We start from the raw sequence: 17,205 nt of genomic DNA on the forward strand, positions 1-17,205 counted from the left end.
ATGGTGTACCTGTCCAAATAAGTGTTTTTATTTATTTTTCCACCAATTTAATTTGTTATTTCAAAGACTTTCCAGTAGAAACGAAGACTATAAACACAAAAAATAAAGTAAGCGCGTACATCACCCCAGCCCTTAAGAAATCCATTAAAGAATAATACAGATTGGCAAGACTTGGAAAAAAAAAAAAAAATGGACTTTAACTTAGAGAAACGTACAGAAGATATGGGAACAATTTAACTAAACTATTGAAATTATTAAACATGAATACTACAAAACTAAATTAACGAATAATCGAGGTAATCCCAAATCGTGATCACTGGTATACTATAAATTTAATCTTGAGTAGATCTAAAAACCATTATCCTATCTATATCACTTGACCCTCCAATTGCGAATACATCAGATGTCTTTAATGAACATTTCAAGAATTTAAATATTTTGCAAAAACAAGTCCCTGAACACTGATTACAAAAGATATTTAACTACTTCCCGTAACTGTTCCATGTGCATGTTGCCTACTAACATTATCGAAGTACGAAAATGTTTCAAGGTCATAAAATCAAAACTCCAGGATTTAATGAAATTTCACCAAAAATTTTGAGACACGTAAATGAACTGCTGGCAATTCCTTTAACTTACACAATTAATCTATCACTAAAACGTGGTATTTTTCCTGATCATTTAGATAAAGCCAAAATCATTCCAATACATAAAGCTGGTAACAGATGTAATATGATTAATTACATACCAATTTCTATTCTCTCTGCATTAAGTAAAACATACAAAAAAAATACTGCTAACAAGTTAATTATCTAGAGAAAATAATCTACCCATTAAAAATCAGCACGGATTTTGAGCAAACCATTCCACTGAAAGAGTTGTATTTTATTTTATTAACAATGTTTATAGATACTTAGAAAAAAATTCCTTGTGGTTAGAGTTTTTTTTCTACCTGTCCAAGGCTTTCGATTTTTTAAATCACAAGATTTTGTTAGACAAACTACAAAACGTTGGCATTAAGGGGCTTATCTCTCCAACTCTTCAGAAATTTCCTTCACAACTGATATATGTGCAATGCAACAATTCTTCTTCAAAGTTTCTTAATATTACCAAAGAAGTACCTCAGGGCTCAGTTTTAGGACCAATTCTTTTTACCATTTACATGAATGACATTATCAATGTAAGCTCGCAAGTTTAAACATACCATGTATGCTGATACCAATCTCTTTTTTTTTTTTTTATACCATGTGGGCTTTTCACAGGTATTTATGGGCTAAAGGGGATACTTTTTAGGGTCTTTTCTGCTTCTATCTACAAATAGCCTATTATGATCTTCAGGACAATATATCTCTTCAGTAGTTTTCTTCCTTACTACCAAACTTATTATCATTAACATTTCATTACTATCCTATTTTCTTTTCTTTTTATTTTATTTTCGCCAAGAGTTAATTTTTTTCGGAGAGAGAGAGAGAGAGAGAGAGAGAGAGAGAGAATATTATTATTGATCGGCTGGTTGTTGTGACTTGCTATGCTGTATTGTGTTTTTTTTTTCTTATCGTGTACTTTTCCTCTAATACACAATGGAAAAACGTAAGAGAAAGTCAGAAGCATGGAGTGAGGCTGCAAAGAAAAGGATAAAAGCATACTGGGAGAGAGTAAAGCAAGAAATTAATCATGCAAACTAATTTTCTAGTCATCTATGTTAGTATACATTGTGTTGCATATAACAGTTTGACAAGTCTGTCTTGACAATCTAGGTCTTAAATCATAGCGAGAGTTAATAAAAAGTTAAAAGCTACTTGGGAACTATTTCTTTAAAATCTCAAAAACTTTAGGTAAAAGAGAAATATGGTGGCTAATTACTTAAAAATTACAAGAGTATACTTCCATGCTTGTGGAAATATACCAGTAACAAGTGAAGTATTAATGATATTTAAGAAAAGTACATATAAAGGATAGAACCCACGGAGCGTATTTCTCTGAGATTAGTAAGATTACCGTGTTAATGTCCACCTGATTACGCGTAAATCATCAAATGATATTTTTACTGCCCGATGCTGAGAGGTATGTAGAGAAATTATGGCTACTGTATAGAGCAGGGGTTCTTAACCTTTTACTCGTTAAGAACCCTCTTGAGTCATAAGACCATCTACCCGAATCTCCAGTAACCTGACATCGAACAAAATGTTAATTTAGTGACTGACACTAACTCATTATGCAATGATACTGCGAAGGATATTATTAGGTGAACCCTCTATTAATATCCCTGGAAATCTTACAGAATGCTTATTTAGTGACTGACACTAACTCTATATGCAATGGTAAGTACTGCAAAAGATATCATTCGATCAGCCATCTGATGGGTACCATTATAAATAAAAGTGCCTGCGCCACTAATGGGTGGAAGCTGAACAGCTCATCCCATACATACTCTTCAAGTATACCTACAGGCGCTATAGGCCATAACATTAAAAAAATAACAACAAATAAAAAATAAAAAGATAAAAAAATCTAAGTATCCCTAGGAATCTTCTTGCGAACCCTTGGGGGTTCGCGAACCTAGGTTGAGAACCACTGGTATATGTAGGGAGTGTTCCTGTCAGCACTTTAGGAAAATACTAAACTCCTAAGCTTTATCTGACATGTTTTCAGAATCACGTAGGTAATTGTGATTTTTTTTTTTTTTTTTTTTTAGTTTGGAACAATTTGTTTCAAAGGTTCCCTGTACGAAATGCATCACCTTTACAATCTTGTAGCTTTTGCAAGTAGCATTCCATTTCAGTAGCGGTAATACAAGCCTTAACATTTTTTTTCATTAGTATATTGTTTTATCTAAGTGGGTTGGTTTTTTCTCTTTCTATTCAAAGTATTTCGCACCTCGTCTCGTCTCGTCTCTTATATACATGGCAAATTCTCATAACAATTATTTTGATACAAAACATGCAATGTCGTATTTTGTGTATATAACATCATATAAAAGGACAAACTTCCTCTCAGAAGTACAAAGGGAACTGAGCATGCCTACTGGCAGCAATGACGTCGTTGTTTAGTGAAGTAAAGGACATCTAGGAGTTTAATTTTATACTTCATCTTTTCTGCTTGAGTTAAGAAAGGGGTTCCATCTCACCCCATGGATACATCTTACCCCACCTTCGCTTACTTACTTTTACTGCCGTCAGTAAATTTACCACCATCATTACTAACAATAAAGACCGTAAATCTAATCATCAGAATTATATAATACTACTTCAATAATAACAATATGGAAAATTACAAATAAATAAACCATACATAACTGTAGCTATTAGAAATTCTATCACAGAAAAACAGATTACAGAAATTATAGGCAAGTTGGCCTTTGACATAAGAAAAGCAAGTGGCTTTTTTTTTTTTCAATATAGGGACTACTAGTGCAATGTGCTTGAAAACACAGAAGAAACAAAGTTTTTCTTTATAATATATTCCGAAGATGGAGTAACAATACACACACACACACACACACACACACACACACACACACACACACACACACACATATATATATATATATATATATATATATATATATATATATATATATATATATATATATATATATATATATATATATATATATATATATAAACTTTTTGGTAATCCTACCAGTACCTACATCGTCATATGATCCACTTTTTTTTTGTTAGTTTATTTTATTGTTTATCTTAGAACATGATGTTGATTGAGGTAAATATCTATCAAATGTTATTCTAGGTTCTTAATAACTCTGCTGATTTTTGTGCCACACTGCAAAATAATAAAAAAAAAATCCTGCTTTACCCATCATAAATATTTACACGATTTTTACCCTGGTGTACAAAAAAAAAAAAAAAAATCTAACTTTTTTCTTCCATATATATCAAGTCACGTGGTAAGTTTCAAGTTTTCTTGGAATTTCCAACACTTTTCACCAATGTATCTTATAATGATTGTTTTTTTGCACTTTTGTGTTAACATATTTGTAGTCATAGAACTGGTTTACCTAGGTTAATGGCAGTTTTGTATATAACTTCTGTAAGCTGTTTCTTTCTTGAATAAAATTGCTAATGGCTAAAGTTATATATGGTTTATTCATAATTTATCTGCTTCTGTTTTGTACTCTTCAGGAAAACTATCATACATCTTTAAAATCACCCACTTACACATTAAAATCCCTATTCACTTCCTGGCCAGTCATTTCTTCTCTCCAATTATAACAGTTAGCAAATAACTTTTTTTTTTTAAATTAACTGATTCAAAAAGTTATCACTAATCATGTTATAATACCACTAGCTACTATTATACAGTTAAACTGAGAGAGAGAGAGAAGAGGAGGCTGATGGGATTGCTCTTCTACGCTACGTAGTATAAATGAGCTGTTTGTCCCTCCGAGCGTCAGTTCTTTTCCGGCATCCACTTAGACAAGTTGTACTAGCAAGACGTAAGTACTTAACTCTGGTTTTCACACGCCTGGAGGCTGCAGAAGATAGTGTACATCCATTGTTTACTTATAATTACTTAGTTATAAATTTCTTTTAAGTTTAGTCATACTTCTTAAAGGACCATGATTGATTGATAAGGTCGTCACGATTTTGAGTAAAACGTTGTGATTCATGCTTCGGCGATGAAGTGAGAAAATGTGTGAAAATCTTTAATTAAGAATCCTAGACCAGGAAGGTAGACGAAAGCTATTGTAATAAGTAATTAGGGAGTGAGTTATCTTCTTTAGAGAGAGAGAGAGAGAGAGAGAGAGAGAGAGAGAGAGAGAGAGAGAGAGTATTACCCTAGAAACTGCATCTTTTTTTTGTTTACATTTTTTTTCTATTTGCGGTGTGTTAGAAGTGATTAAGGTATGGATACTAATGTAATGTTGCGTGCCACAAAGGGTGGGGAGCTTGCTTACAACTGCCACTTCCCAGTAACATTCAGTTGGCTTCCTCAACCAATGTTCTCTTCAATACTTGAATTATAGCTGATGTTAACCTTCTTGTTCACCTAGTCCTAGATAGTCTTGCATGTCACGGAACTCGATGCTATCTCCAAGAATGCACTCAACCAGTAACACCACATAATGTGTTCTTACTACCATACAGCTGCCATATGTATGGTAAAAGGTTTTATTCATAACCTGTGTTGTATGCTGCAGTGTGTGTGTGTGTGTGTGTGTGTGTGTGTCAAATGTTGGATTAATATACGTGGAGCACAAGTACCCCTCGTAGTGCAATGGTTATAAGTTTATAACACTCGGTTGACAGTCTAGATATCCCAAGTTTGGTAAGTTCCTGCTGGAAGAACAGAGAAAGATGGGCGATCTCCATGCACACACCCTCTCTCTAGTCCAGTCCACCCAGCAGTGAGCATTGACTGTTGAGTGCTTCACTAGGTGTTAAGCAGAATCCCTCTTTAAAAAAAAAGGCGGCGTCACACTAGCACTTTTCCGTCTTCTTTTTTTGTTAATTTTCTGACGACTGTCAACTTTTGCAGACGGTGGCCGTCACACACAAGCTTCCTTCCGCCTTTTCCGCGTTTGTCGATTGTAAACAAACATGGTTCCTCATTCACCCCCGCAAGCCGCGGCTTTTTTACACCTTAAAATGTGTTTAAGGAGGAAACGAATGTTTCCTCAAACTGCACGTGACTGCATCATATGCTGTCCTCTTCATGCCTTTCTTGCTGTAATCAGCTGTTCTGTGATCCCAAAGGCAACGGTGACCTCTAATGTGCTCAACTTTACCATACTTTGAGAATCACTTTGCTCTCCGAAGCGGCAGGTGTCAGACACCACCACAAGAAGCTATACAACCCCAAGTTAATTAAAGAAGCAGTCTTTCTAGTGATTATATATATATATATATATATATATATATATATATATATATATATATATATATATATATATATATATATATATATATATATATATATATATATATATATATATATATATATATATATATATATATATATATATATATATATATATATATATATATATATATATATATATATATATATATATATATATATATATATATATATATATATATATATATATATATATATATATATATATATATATATATATATATTCTTCCTCCATCCCGGACTTGGAATTGAAAGTTCAGGGATGTGAGCTGTGAACGGGTGTGACAGAAATAAGAATATATTGATATGCCAAGAGACGAGTCACTACTTAAGTCTGTTTCCCCTTTGTTTATAATGTTTACGTTTAGCAGTTAACAGGGATGGGAGGTTGTGATAAGTAAAGGGTATGTGGAAACCTTTTCATGACGTAGTAGGAGCACGCCATATCTTCGTCCGCAGCCAATCACATGGGATATTGCACCACATTGCTCGCTTGCTGGGGGATTGTAGTTTCGTAGCACACCAGTGTTGCGGGCGCCGCAGTAGCGCGATCATTTAATAAACGCACTCATGTTGTGATACATTTCGTGCTAATTTACAACAACGGTGCTTGGGTGATCGTGGGTGTGGTATCCAGCTCTTGCAGCACAGCAGAAGCTCGGATATGTTTAAATAAGACAACTAATACGTAAGTTTTCTTTTAAAGGCACGTTGGTGTTAGGAACCACTATGGTGAAAAACCTCTCAATATTCTCTCTTGCCGACTTAAAGAAACTCCTCTCAGAAGTGGAGATGGAAAATAAGAAAAATATCCCCACGCTGGATGATGCACTGAAGGCAATAAAGAAGCAAGCTGAAGACGGCGAATGTGATCAAAGGAGGACATGGGCCTATATCTGCGAGTATATTAGAGAAGTGGTAGGTAAACACCATTTATTTATTGTGATGATCAATGTGTACATAGCACTTTGTAAGATATAATTGTTCTGAAGAATAGAAGTTTCTCTCTCTCTCTCTCTCTCTCTCTCTGAGAAAGACGAATCTCCCACGGCTCCATACTTACAGCCCCACGCCATGGTCACGTCCTTGACCGTCACCCTTCATTGTTAGAATTCCAACTATATATCATTATCATATTTGTTTGTTCCCATTGCAGTACAATCAAGGTTTATCTAAACAGAGTTCTGTCATGACCAATGCCTGAAGAATTACTGTTCGTCATCATGGCGGCTGATCCTTGAAGAAGGAAAATTATGGGATGAGTTGCCGTGATCTCAAAGTTGTTATTAGTTATTAGATAGTTCACTTGATTTTACTTAGTTTCGTAGGATTAAACATGACGACAAGGTATAAAGAGAAGAGAAGGGAGGAGAGGAACATTTTACATAAGCATATTACTGTATATCTGGATCGTGCATATTACTACAACCAAAACGTTTTGTGTGTGCACTTGAACGTACGGAGACAGTAACGCGCCAGGAGAGAGAGAGAGAGAGAGAGAGAGAGAGAATCTGTTAAAAGAAGTTAGCGTAACGTGCTTAAGTGAGTGGAGTTATGTTCGCAAAACGAAGGATCATCATATTGTCAAATATTTCGGCTTCTTAGCAGGGCGACTATTTTTGATAGACCTGTAGAAAGTATTGAGGTTTTAATTTTTTTTTTCATGATTTTTGTAATAGTTAAACCATGATTCTGCTCCAGTGTTGGATTTTTTAAATTTTAATGAGATCCTACAGCAGAACTTTTCACAATATAAGTCTAAGCATTGTCAATAATCAATGGGGATATGGGATTACCGGAGTTTTTTGTTGATGGTGATTACGTCTAACTACTACTACTACTACTACTACTACTACTACTGCTGCTGCTGCTGCTGCTGCTGCTGTTGCAACAACAACAACAACAACAACAACAACAACAACAACAACAACAACAACAACTACTACTACTACTACTACTACTACTACTACTACTACTACTATTGCTGCTTCTGCTGCTGCTGCCTCGTTAGTCGTTAGTAAAAAATTATATATATATATATATATATATATATATATATATATATATAGTCGTTAGTAAAAAAAATTATATATATATATATATATATATATATATATATATATATATATATATATATATATATATATATATATATATATATATATATATATATATATATATATATATATATTCTCCTGCATCTACATCTATTACTGACTTTCACTTATTTGCAGTATGATCATAAAACAGACACCATGCCACCCGAGTCGATTCCAGCAAGTTGTAATGAAGTCAACCTCCCGCATCGTCCAAGTGGGTCAGTAGAAGTCGTGAGTAAGCAAGATCCTGTATTGCTCTCAACATTAGCCTTCCCGCCTCGTCCAAGCAGCATAGTGCCACTTGTTTTGTGTGAGGAAGATTCTTTACCATTTCCATCACCCCAAGTGGCAACTTCACAGAGCGTGAAGCGGCTGAGGCCTCAAGTAAGTTTATCATTTTTATTATTATTACTATTATTTTAATATGTAACTTGCTAGGAAAGAATATACATACTTCAGGAACTCTTGTTTAGTATCACATGTATTAAACATACACCCGTAAATCAAATTATGTTGACAATTTTCCACCGGTGTGATTTTTCAGGCCATGTTAAAATAAACGCTATTCCTTTCCCCCACTCTTTTTTTTTTTTTTTTTTTTTCAAGGCCAATAGCATGGGGATTCTTACTGTTACTTAGAATATGCATTTTTTTTTTTTTTACAGATTTCATTTTCCCATGAATAAATACTATTTTTTCAATGATGTAGTTCTGCATCGTCACAATTAGCAATTTTTTGGCGTATAACGTTTGAAAACTGTTGTATTTGTATTTAAACAGGAGATCACAGACACCACGGCAAGTCTCAGAGAGAAACTGGCGTGGCCGTGATATCAAGTTATCAACATTCAGTCAGTTGCCTTGTTGTTGTAGTACTTTATGTCCGAATGTTATATTCCTATTGCATCACTGGGATAAAAGACCTGTAGTATGTGATATCATAACGATTATGTAATAATAATTATTTTTGTGGCATTATTATTTAATCTATTTCCATATTACCCATTATAGAAGTAAGAGATATGTGACAACTCGAATGGTGTGTGTGTGTGTGTGTGTGTGTGTTGGTTGGCAACTATGCAGAGAAAGAAATTACTCTTTGTATTTATTACGCACAGGAGTCATATGAAAAGTGCAACAGTGTTACATTGGTGAGGCAGAGCAGCAAGGATCAGGTGAGCTTTGTTGAGGCAGACGTGCAGCAGCAGGTTCAATCACGCGGTCTTCTAGAACGGGGGACTCGGGGTAGTGGCTGGGTTTACAGGCTACAGCAGAGTGAGCAGACTCACGTTCAGTCGTGGTGGCGAGTATGGTGATGACGGCGGTGTGTGTGACTTCTGTTGTGTCCGATAACCTGCACTCTTGACTTCAGTTTGCCCAGTATAGGTATAGTATCTTGACCCCCGTGACTTGTCCTTCAAAAATCATTCATCAGATAATGAGTAGTATGAGTTTCGCCGTGTGAACGTAAATGGTAGCTTAAGTTGCTGCTTCAGAACACTATATATGTAAAGGCGTGCCTGCAATAAACATGTTTTGTAGAGGGATAGTTTGTTAAGAAATGTAGATTTAGCATTTTCCTGTCAGTTTTTGGTGCTCCTAACTTCTTATAGCTCTCTAACTTAAAATCCAAGTTTGTCATTAAAATGCAGTCGCAATTTTCATGACAATTTTTAAGAAATTGTGATTTTTTGCATGGAAGACTCCTGTCATAAGTAGTTATCACTATTGTCTTCACACATTTATAAGATAATTATGTTGGGCCTGTACTGTCCCCTCAACTGAACTTCTCAACTTCTAAGTGTGTGTGTTTGTGTGTGTGTGTGTGTGAAGTATTAGTCTTGTAAATCTCCTTATAGAATGTCAATGACGTTAATTTCTTTCATGATTATAAGAGAAGCTGTGTGTGACCTGTAACGCTACTGCATGGGTGCAGATGTCATTCCCTGGAGGATTGTCCAATCATAATCAAAATTTACATTCTCGCGACGGAGGAATCGAACGCGACTTCCCATTCAGTGTTCGTACAGGGAGAGAGAGAGAGAGAGAGAGAGAGAGAGAGAGAGTTGTATTCTTATATTACGGTATGGCCTGTTCTATAGTATTGCAGTAGTATTTGCTTGATTTAAGAAATTGGGTGCAACGCGCTGAATGGCATGCCTTTCCATCGTTTCAACCGTTTGAAGGTGGCTTTACTCATCAGCTAACGATAATATCGTAATTTCAATTATCACTTACACATATAGATTAGTACCACATGATTATTTCTTTCCATCTATCTCAACTATAACATACTGCAGTCATTTCTATCTTCCATTGGTATAATGAAAAATATTACCGTATTTAAAATGGACAATTACTTTTTGTTTTTGTATGTTTTTCTTTTTCTTTTTCTTTTTTTTAAGGATTAACCTGGTTAGGCATATTTTCAGCTATCGTTTTGACGTTGGTTGCTGTAGGTAGTACCGCTTGCGCTTAGGAGGAGGCGTAGAGTAAGGATTGGAACGTGAATATCTGCGACCCCGAGCGAGGCTAGCTGGCTTTCATGTTACCGTTTATACTTAGTACTTTCATTTCTATATTCAAACTAATTTATCCTACATATGTTTGATTTTACTCTTTGCATTTATTGCACTTGTCATTCGTGATGCTCAAGAATTGGATGTTATATTTCGTTTTACTTTAAGTGAAAAAATATCGAACTTGAATTCACGAGGGTGTTACAGTAAAACGTGTCCACTCTAGTTTATACTTGTCTGTGGTTGAAGTCCGTTGCTCAGAACTTTCTTGATGGAAAATGTTTGCGGATGGCTTTATTTCTCGTCAGATTTATATATCTGCTTGCATGGAATGTGTTAAGTTATCAAGGACTAAGGAGCAAATCTGAATGTGACAGAGGCAAAGCTGAGTAGCCGAGGCGGACACGTAGCCTGGGTACGCTGGGCTAACAACCTCGTTAAAGTGATACCTCTTAGTAGAGGTGCTTCAGTGTCCTAGAAGAAAGTGGGAGCTGACACCATATGTATTTAATATGTCAAAGAACGCCAACGTAAGCAACGCAACTTGAGTTGCAATATAATGAGAATAAAAAAAGCTCCTTTAAGGGCATCGGGAATGGAGGGCACTACGAGTTACATCCCGATGGGCAAGGCGCCTGTAGTAACCACAGTCACCGCCAATATCAAGACGGAAAAAAACACTGATTATCGAAATTGCTCAGTCAAAACACACCAAGGGCGGACAGCCGGCGAGAGAAAGGAGGTTCTGGCTGCTCAGCGGGACGAGGAGACGCAAGCCGCCAAGGAGAAGCTGCGACAATATGAAAGGATGGGTCATATCAAAGTGGAAATGGATGAGGTGAGCGGCGCGTCACCCGCAGTGGCACGGCTTGCACTGCATTCCTAGCCTGTAGCCACTGATCTGAAATCTAAACTTGTCACTACATCGCGGTAGACGGAATTTCACGCTTCATGTTATCGAAACACTATCATATGCTTAGTAATCGTTTCATGTATATAGTGTAAAGGCTTTAGTAACAATTCTAATTTATTCTTTTATATAATTTTATATTGTCCTTTTATTACTTGCGCAATATGGCACTAACAAAGTTTTCGCTGCCGAGTTGTGTAAATGTTATCGTACCGGAAGCATGTTTGTACATGCTGCAGAGCGGTGTTGCATTGGTTGGACTTCTCGCTCTAGCATGGTGCTAGAATGGTAACAGTGGCAACATTTCATATGTTCATCAGTTTGTATAAAGATGCAGATTCGTAACTTTCAATGTTTTAAAGTACACAAATGATATGTTTACTGTTTCCTGTCATATGGACCCAAGTTTTGACATTCAAGAGAGGAATTTGCCCATGAAAAGGAATTGCGATGGCATGATAAGTAATTACAGTATAGTGCTATTTCCATCCCGCCTGTTAGTTTGTTGGTAGGTACACTCTTGTAGTGCAGTGCTGACGCGTATTCAAATGTTGGACTACAAAATTAATAAGACCCGCGCCACCCTTCCAGGATGACGAACACAACCAAAAAGTTTAGTTTGATCCTGATTTATGTAGTGTTTTCGTCATAAATTGCACTTTCGCAATTCCAGTATTGATTTATTGTATTAATAATTTTATGATGATTATTTTTTTTTTCATTCTATATTTATTTTTATGGATCTCACGACTAAACTCGCTCCTAAAGTTACCAACTGACGAGGAAGAGGGACGTGATGGATCGATAATTACCACATGCAGTCGATGATTCCACACCAGGGAATCATTAGACGCATTTTGTCATGCACTCTTGCTGCCGTACAACTTGATGTCCATCATCTCTTCTGACTTATTTTTAGGCTGTAGCTTTATTGTACCCAGCCCTCGTTACCTTTCTCAAAAAAAAAAATAAATAAATAAATAAATAAATAAAATAAATATATATATATATATATATATATATATATATATATATATATATATATAATTTACCTACGTATTTATTTATTTGTTTATTTTATTTTTTTTATTAAATGATTTTTTTTTTTCAATTTGTTTCCAAAATCGTGATGTACTCATTGAAATTAAAGAACCGAGTTAATATAAGCCTACCGTGACCTAACAACCCTTCAGATGAAAACGCTTTTGTCATTCTTTTGTCATTTCCATCAGTATTATCATACTGTTGAAAGTTGAAAGAAGCCAGGGGTCACCACAACAATTATAGCAACTTAGAGGAGAAATTACAAGAAAGCAGTGTGTTTTAAAAGTAATAGCCTCAATAAAAAAACAATATTTTATCTCCACCTATCTATGATTCCTATCCATTTATCAAATTTTCTTTTTAGGCTCCTAGTTGACTGTACAAATAGCTCGACAAGGTAGCCTATTGCATTAATCCACCACTGATTTTCTTTTCTCTGGGTATTAATCACAATGAAGCCGTTTATTCACTTGTTATATCCTTTCTGTCACTTGATATGTTTTTTTCTCTCTCTCTCTCTCTCTCTCTCTCTCTCTCTCTCTCTCTCTCAGTACCTAATGACATACAGCTCCACGTGAAGTGATACATTATTGAGTGGCTTTTCACATACTTGGTCTTGTATACTACTGTACTGATAACATAGAAAACCTAGAGCGACATAAATGTGCATCCAGTTATAATGCAGCCTAGCATGTGCCATGTGTATCTTCTTAATCAGATTTATTGTAAACTAAAAACTAGTGACACTTTTTTGTATGTATGTGTACATGTTGCATCCTTGGCATTGTTTACTTTTCTGTTGTGTATATAATTCTGATATGACCAGAATATTTAATATATGTTGTCCAGCTACCTACAGAAAAAACAAAAACAAAAAACTATGGCATTGCAGATCAACAATGACTGTGAGGATGGTCAGCCTGATGATACAGCCACCTTGGTCATTCCATTCTCTGCCGCCCCCCAGTCACAGGAGGTGGGCACTCGTGTTTCCTTACAGTTGTCACTATGTTTATCAATACAGTAATGGCAAAATATGTTCCACTGACATAGATCTTGTTTATTTTTGTTGTATATACAGTGTACCGTTAATCTAACATGACTGGATTCTATGTAACTTTAAAGTTTGGTCAATTCAGAATTGTAATTTTTAAAACTTACTCATCATTTGTTATGCAAGTAATTGTTTGTGATTATTCATATCACCAGCATAGATCATGCATTTACTATCTTTAATCTCTCTCTCTCTCTCTCTCTCTCTCTCTCTCTCTCTCTCTCTCTCTCTCTCTCTCTCTCTCTCTCTCTCTCTCTCTCTCTCTCTCTCTCTCTCTCTTTCTTTCTCTCTCTCTCTCTCTCTCTCTCTCTCTCTCTCTCTCTCTCTCTCTCTCTCTCTCTCTCTCTCTCTCTCTCTCTCTCTCTCTCTCTCTCTCTCTCTCTCTGACCTGGAAGTCTAATACTGTGACTTAATCAGGAATTTTTTTTTCTCTTAATGATACAATAGTAGCAAACATAGACTTAAAATTATAATACAGATTATATTAAAGTGTTATGATAATAATAATAATAATGATGATAATTATTATTATTATTATTATTATTATTATTATTATTATTATTATTATTATTATTATTGCTATTGATTAACTTTGGGCATTGTTCACTGTTCATTATAATGCTGGGACCAGGGACCAAATACTACTCTTTTGTCAGACTGAAATGTTTATACTGGAACAGATAACTTTGTCCGCACACACACACACCTACACACACACCACACCACACCACACATACGCACAAAAAATAAATAAATAAGTAAATAAATAAAGAACAATAAATAAAAAAAGAAAAGTAAATAAATAAAAGTAAAAAAAAAAATCAGTAAATGCAGTGCAATGGAAATAAAATTCAAGAAGCATAAAAAAGTTGCCAAGACAGTAGTTCATTTAAGACTAAGTGAAAAACAAGATGCACACAGAAAGGTACAAGAAGGGAAAAGATTCAGATTTAGAGGAAAGTTAAAATGTTAGAAAACAAATGAGTGAGAAAAGACCTGAAAGAAGCTTGAAGAAAATAATTAAGCAACACTTAAACAAGAACAAAATAACACATAATGTGGTGAAAGTTACCAAGAGTAACAAATTCCTTTTAAGCAAGAGTTTGTAAGAAAAATGCACATACAGAAACATGAGAAAAGGGAGGAATTTAAAAAATACAGAAAATTAATTAAATTATCAAAACTGAATGTGAGAAAGGCTGCTGGACTACATAAAGTATTAGGATAGATACTAAAAGATTGCAGCAACCAACTTAAAAAATAAATTACATAACATCATATGTACCTCTATCAATGAAGGAATAGTTCCACAATATTGGAAAATATTTTACCTCACAGTCAAAGGAGACAAAAACAAGTAAATTACAGACCAGTGTTGCTGATGAAGATGTTAGCAAAAATATGCAAAAGAATAATGAATTTTTGGAAGTTAATGAAATTCTCCCAAATTACCAATTTAATTTGTGTTATTATTAATTTGTGTTGTTATTCAAGAGTGATAATATGATAGAGAAGAGAAAAGATTGGGTTGGCTGTACAGTATTTACCAAGAAAAGGTTTCAATAAGGTGCTACATAAACAATTTCTATAGAAACTGGAGAAGATTGTAGGTGTTAATGAAAAACTGTCAAAGCAAATGAAGGATTTTTTTTGCTTTTAAACAGAGATGTGAACAGTAATAAGGGACCAGCCATAATTGTGGAGCACAGTAATAATTGGGCTCCCTCAAGGATCAGTGTTAGCACTAGTAATATTTGCAGTGTAAATAAATTACATGGTAGAAGATGTATCCAACTATGTGAGTCTTTCTGCTAATGATGCAATACTTATGAGAAGAGTGAAGAAAATTGAATAGATATCTAGACAAGGTTTATGAATGGAGCAACAAATGGTAAATGAAATGTAACACTGGGAAGTGGAAAAAGATAGCAACCAAGATGATATCAAAATTGCAAGATCTGCCATACGAGGAAAGACTAGCTAGGATGCAATACCCAGCCTTGGAAAGGAGATGATTGAGATGGGGCATGATTGCACTTTACTGATTACTGATTAGAGTAAAAAGTAGAGAAGGAAGAGCTACTTGTATTGAATGAAAGAGAAACAAAGAAGACATTGAAGAAAACTGAAAACAACTAAGCAAGTTTAGCTTCCTTCATAGAAGCATTGAAGCATGAAACAGACTAGAAGGAGAGGTGGTGTGTGCTTTCAATATTCATGGTTGTATGGAAAAGTTGGATAAAACAGTCATGGAGATGAGACAGTACGAGCTTGACTACTCTCTTGTATGTCACAACTAGGTGCACTTGCACACACACACACACACACACACACACACACACACACACACACACACACACACACACACACACACACACACACACACACACACACACACACACACACACATACAAACACACACAGCTACATAAATCTGTTTGCGGATGATACGAAACTGTGCAGAGTCATAAAACAAAAAGAGGATTGTGAAATACTACAGGAAGACTTAAACAAGATCAGGAAATGGAGTGAAAAATGGGAGATGGAATTCAATGTGGACATAAGCCATGTCATGGAAATGGGAAAAAAGTGAAAGACGACCAGTGGGAATCTATAAGATGGGAGATGGAGTAGAACTAGAAAAAGTAAGAAAGGAAAAGGACTTGGGAGTGACGATGGAAGAAAACTCTCAACCGGTAAGCCATATTGATAGAATTTTCAGAGACATAATTTGCTAAGGAATATTGGATTAGGGTTTCACTACATTGACAAAGGAATGATGAAGAAATTGATAATTACTAAAATAAGACCTAGATTGGAATATGCAGGAGTTGTGTGGACCCTCCATAAAAAGAAACACATAAGGAAATTGGAGAGACTACAAAAAAATGACTACATGAATGGTTCCAGAATTTAAAGGGATGACATATGAGGAGAGACTAAAAGCTATGGATCTACCAACCCTGGAACAGAGAAAAGAGAGAGGGGATCTGATAGAAGTTTATAAATTGATTAACGGAATGGATCAAGTGGATAATGAGAAACTAATCCTGAGAGAAGAATGACACTAAAAGCACGAGGTCGCATAGTAAGAAACTGTGGAATGGAAGATGTATGAGAGATGTTAAAAAATATAGTTTCCAGCAAAGATGTGTTGAGACTAGGAACAGTTTGATTGAGGAAGTGGTGTCAGCAACGAGTGTGCATAGTTTTAAAGAAAAATTGGAAAAGTGTAGATATGGAGACGGGGCCACACGAGCATAAAGCCCAGGCCCTGTAAAACTACAACTAGGTAAATACACACACACACATATGTGCATAACTTTAAGGAAAAATTGGATAAATGGAGACTGGACACAATGAGCCCCGCTTGAACTCTGTACAATACAACTAGGTAAACACACACAAACACACACACACACACACACACACACACACAATGAGCTCTGAGCTCGTTCCGTAGGGTAACGTCTGGCTGTCTCGTCAGAGACTGCAGCAGATCAAACAGTGAAAGAATTACACACACACACACACACACACACACACACACACACACACACACACACACACACACACACACACACACACACACACACACAAAGAGAGAGAGAGAGAGAGAGATAGAGAGAGAGGAGAACTTTCATTCTGTCTGAGATGTATCAATCTGGAAATTAGATAAGGCAAAACCATTAAGAACAT

General features: G+C 35.4%; 1 protein-coding gene and 1 long non-coding RNA gene across 11 annotated transcripts in view; one reads left to right on the forward strand and one right to left on the reverse strand.

The window, feature by feature from the left end:
* Positions 1–8,229, reverse strand: part of LOC123507059 — a 25,589-nt gene extending 17,360 nt beyond the window's left edge. For 2 of the 4 annotated variants that reach the window (XR_006675568.1, XR_006675567.1), the window contains exon 1: positions 4,919–5,833. This is a non-coding gene — a long non-coding RNA (uncharacterized LOC123507059). Of the gene's footprint in view, positions 1–4,918; positions 5,834–8,098 lie in introns of those variants that run through there. The other 2 variants (XR_006675566.1, XR_006675569.1) reach the window with 2 other exon arrangements.
* LOC123507053 (tumor protein 63-like) overlaps positions 3,954–17,205 on the forward strand; it is a 36,850-nt gene continuing 23,598 nt past the window's right edge. The window contains exons 1-4 of one of the 7 annotated variants that reach the window (XM_045259579.1): positions 3,954–4,456; positions 6,587–6,798; positions 8,115–8,363; positions 13,345–13,428. In XM_045259579.1, the coding sequence (XP_045115514.1) occupies positions 4,387–4,456; positions 6,587–6,798; positions 8,115–8,363; positions 13,345–13,428 (615 nt within the window). In that variant the 5' untranslated portion in view covers positions 3,954–4,386. Of the gene's footprint in view, positions 4,457–6,586; positions 6,799–8,114; positions 8,364–10,695; positions 11,337–11,643; positions 11,697–13,344; positions 13,429–17,205 lie in introns of those variants that run through there. The other 6 variants (XM_045259580.1, XM_045259582.1, XM_045259583.1 and 3 more) reach the window with 6 other exon arrangements.

The sequence above is a fragment of the Portunus trituberculatus genome, chromosome 21 (genome assembly GCF_017591435.1).
Source record: "Portunus trituberculatus isolate SZX2019 chromosome 21, ASM1759143v1, whole genome shotgun sequence".
NCBI classification, from domain to species: domain Eukaryota; kingdom Metazoa; phylum Arthropoda; class Malacostraca; order Decapoda; family Portunidae; genus Portunus; species Portunus trituberculatus.